Source organism: Condylura cristata, unplaced genomic scaffold (assembly GCF_000260355.1).
Source record: "Condylura cristata isolate star-nosed mole 26May11 unplaced genomic scaffold, ConCri1.0 scaffold00034, whole genome shotgun sequence".
Taxonomy (NCBI): Eukaryota; Metazoa; Chordata; class Mammalia; order Eulipotyphla; family Talpidae; genus Condylura; species Condylura cristata.
Window position 1 is genome coordinate 13262867 of NW_004567135.1, and position 2723 is coordinate 13265589.

Below are 2723 nucleotides of genomic sequence, written 5' to 3' on the forward strand. Positions count from 1 at the left end.
AAAAAACTGGGCTGTAGGCCAGAGGTGCAGGAGGGAGAGAACATGCACTAGAGACAGAGTGGGGAGCAGAACACGCAAATCTACTGAAATCCACTGCTGAGGGGAGCAGCAGGCGAGACAGGAGAAGTCTGCTGTGCCATGTGGGTCAGCTCCCTGGCTGGGGATTGAACTCAGGCCACCACGGTGATAGTGCTGAGACTAAACCCCTAGGTCACCAGGGAGGACCTCACTCCTCCTTTTTACCCACAATGAATATGGCCTGAGAACCCAACGCCAAAAATAAAATCTAAACACAAAAATATCAGCCCAGGCAAGTGAACCCATATCTGGAGCACGCAGCCTTGAAGGTGGGGTTCTGCTCGTCACAGGTGTTCATGACAGGAATGTGTGGTGAGATACCTTTGGACGTGCACACTCATTGAGCTAAGCTGCTAAGCTGCTGCTGTGAGCTTCTGGGACCAACGAATGGACCTGGCTACAAGGTCAGTGGAAGCCAGGGGTGGGGAAAGGGCAGTTCCCAGCGAGCTTGGTGGCAGGTCAGTGATGGAGAAGTCTCTGAAATGAAGCTTCCTCCAAAACCAGTCCCCAGACTTGGTCTGATGGGTTTCAATGAATGAGCTCCTGGTAATAACTTACACGTGTCACAGCAGGTGCCTGGAATTTTCATGATTTTCCCCTAAAAAAAAAAAACAGCAAAGTCCCAGATTAGGCCCAAGGAGCATGAAGCGGCCAGTTGCAGGTCACTCCTGGTAGTTCCGGGCTCTGGCTCACAGTGCCCCTGCTCCACCCCCACCCAACAGAGGCTGTGCTGTGCCATCACACATGGGAGCTGAGTGGCCTCCCCACCTGGCCACGAGGGAACAATTCTGATCAACCCGACGCTGTTCCAACAGTCATCAGAATTACCGGGGAGACCGGAATCCAGTTTGACCTCACCCCTTCTCATTCAAGGGTCACAGATTCAGTCCCCGCAAGGGAAAGAGTTTCCTTAAGCATTGCACAGTACTTCATCAGGCTTTGGTTTTTACAGTTCTGGAGATTTTTAACTAGATCTGAGCGTGCACAGGGCAGCACAACTAGACGACAGACCATGCAGGAGACTAAGCTCCGCTCGGGAGAGGAGACAGAGGGGCACAGGGCCCCAGTGCCGACTACTCACTCCCTCCGCCAGACATTTGTGCTCATCAAAGGGCGGGCAGCCCGTGACCCTCTTCTCCCAGATGTACTCTCCTCTCTCGTTGACTTTGCAGAAGTGGTTGTCACAGCCATCCTGGAGGGTCTCGTCAGGCTGAAAGGGAAGAGAGGTGAGTGGGGCATCAGTGGGACTGGTGCATTACTGCGTCACTTCAAACCACGGTCCCGACTCTGCGGAGTTGTTCAAGTTGGAAGATCGTGGAACAGGAAAGAGACTTTGGGGCATCCCTCATGGCCTGGGGATGAGTCTCAGCACCATCACCACTATGGCCTGCAGGAGTTTGATCCCCAGCCAGGAAGCTGACCTGTCTCTCCCGCTGCTCCCCTCAGCAGTGCATTTCAGTAGTGTTCTGATCCCCACTCTGTGTCTGGGGAATCCTCTCACCCTCCTGCACCTCTGGCCTACACCCCAGTTCTGCTACTATACAAAAAGAAAAAAAGATGTTATATGGAAGCAGAATATGTATATGTATATGTCTTTATAGCAGGACTCAGAATAGACAGAATAGAGATGGAACCCCACTTTTATAACTTATTTACTTGAAGTAGGGCTGCATAAAGGTCACTAACCCCCCAAATCCTCTGATCACCCAGCAGTTTAAAGATCTAAGACACAGGAAGGATAAACTGGCTGATCGGTAACTAGAGACCCAAGATAAGGCTGCCCAGACCCTCAGGTGACTCTGGCTTCCATCAACCAGAATCGACTCTGATGACCTATTCAACCTTATTGAAAATCAAGGCAGAGAAAATTGTATGGGGCCACCCATACAATACTCTTGTCAAGAAGAGTGAAAATTCTGTGCAAAAACGTGAATATAATGGACTGAGGTGCTCTATGCTTATCGCAACAACGTGTATAATAACCAGGCTCTGAAAACAGCCTAGGTGCCCAAGGACAGAGGCGGGGGTCAGGACGATGTGGTGCACAGACGGAGGGAAGACCACCCAGCTCTAGCAAAACCAGAAATCTTGTCATTTATACATGGACGGAACTGGAGGGGGTTCTGCTCAGTGATCGGAAGAAGAAAGTTCCTGGATGATTTCGCTCATGTGTGGAATATAAAAAACAAAGCAAAGGAGTAGACAAAAACAAACCCCAGAAATCTGACAGCGGAACTGAGGCGACCTGAATAGGGAGAGGGGAGCTGAGCGGGAAGGTGGGGGCCCAGTGGACAGTGGGGGAGGCTTGCTGGAGCCCTGGTGGGGGTGGTATGATGGCATATCTGTAGCAGTGTGCACCCACCCCCCTCCCACGGACGGTGTTGCAAGCCAACGTGATACGGGGTTGGCAGCCTACCAAGAATTCAATCCGCATAATTACCCATCTTTTCTTTCCAAAATCAAAAAGAAATTCATATTGACCCAAACTTGGTCACTCTCTTTCTTGAAGAAAATAACCCAAAATAGGAAAGCAAGCAATGGTCGGAGAGAAGACCCCTAAAACGCACTTCCTCCTACCTTGAGAGTGACCATCTGTCCTCCCCGGAGCTGAATGGTGCAGACCGTGGGTAGACACCTGCTGCAGC

General features: G+C 51.0%; 1 protein-coding gene across 1 annotated transcript in view; it reads right to left on the bottom strand.

Annotated features, from left to right (window-relative positions):
- The window catches only part of LOC105854335 (von Willebrand factor-like), a gene marked incomplete at its 5' end in the record, with an annotated part of 5448 nt that extends 2727 nt beyond the window's left edge, over positions 1–2721 (bottom strand). The window contains 3 exons of the mRNA XM_012732323.1: positions 637–676; positions 1160–1288; positions 2656–2721. Of these exons, the coding sequence (XP_012587777.1) occupies positions 637–676; positions 1160–1288; positions 2656–2721 (235 nt within the window). The remainder of the gene's footprint in view (positions 1–636; positions 677–1159; positions 1289–2655) is intronic.
- Positions 2722–2723: the final 2 nt, after the last annotated feature.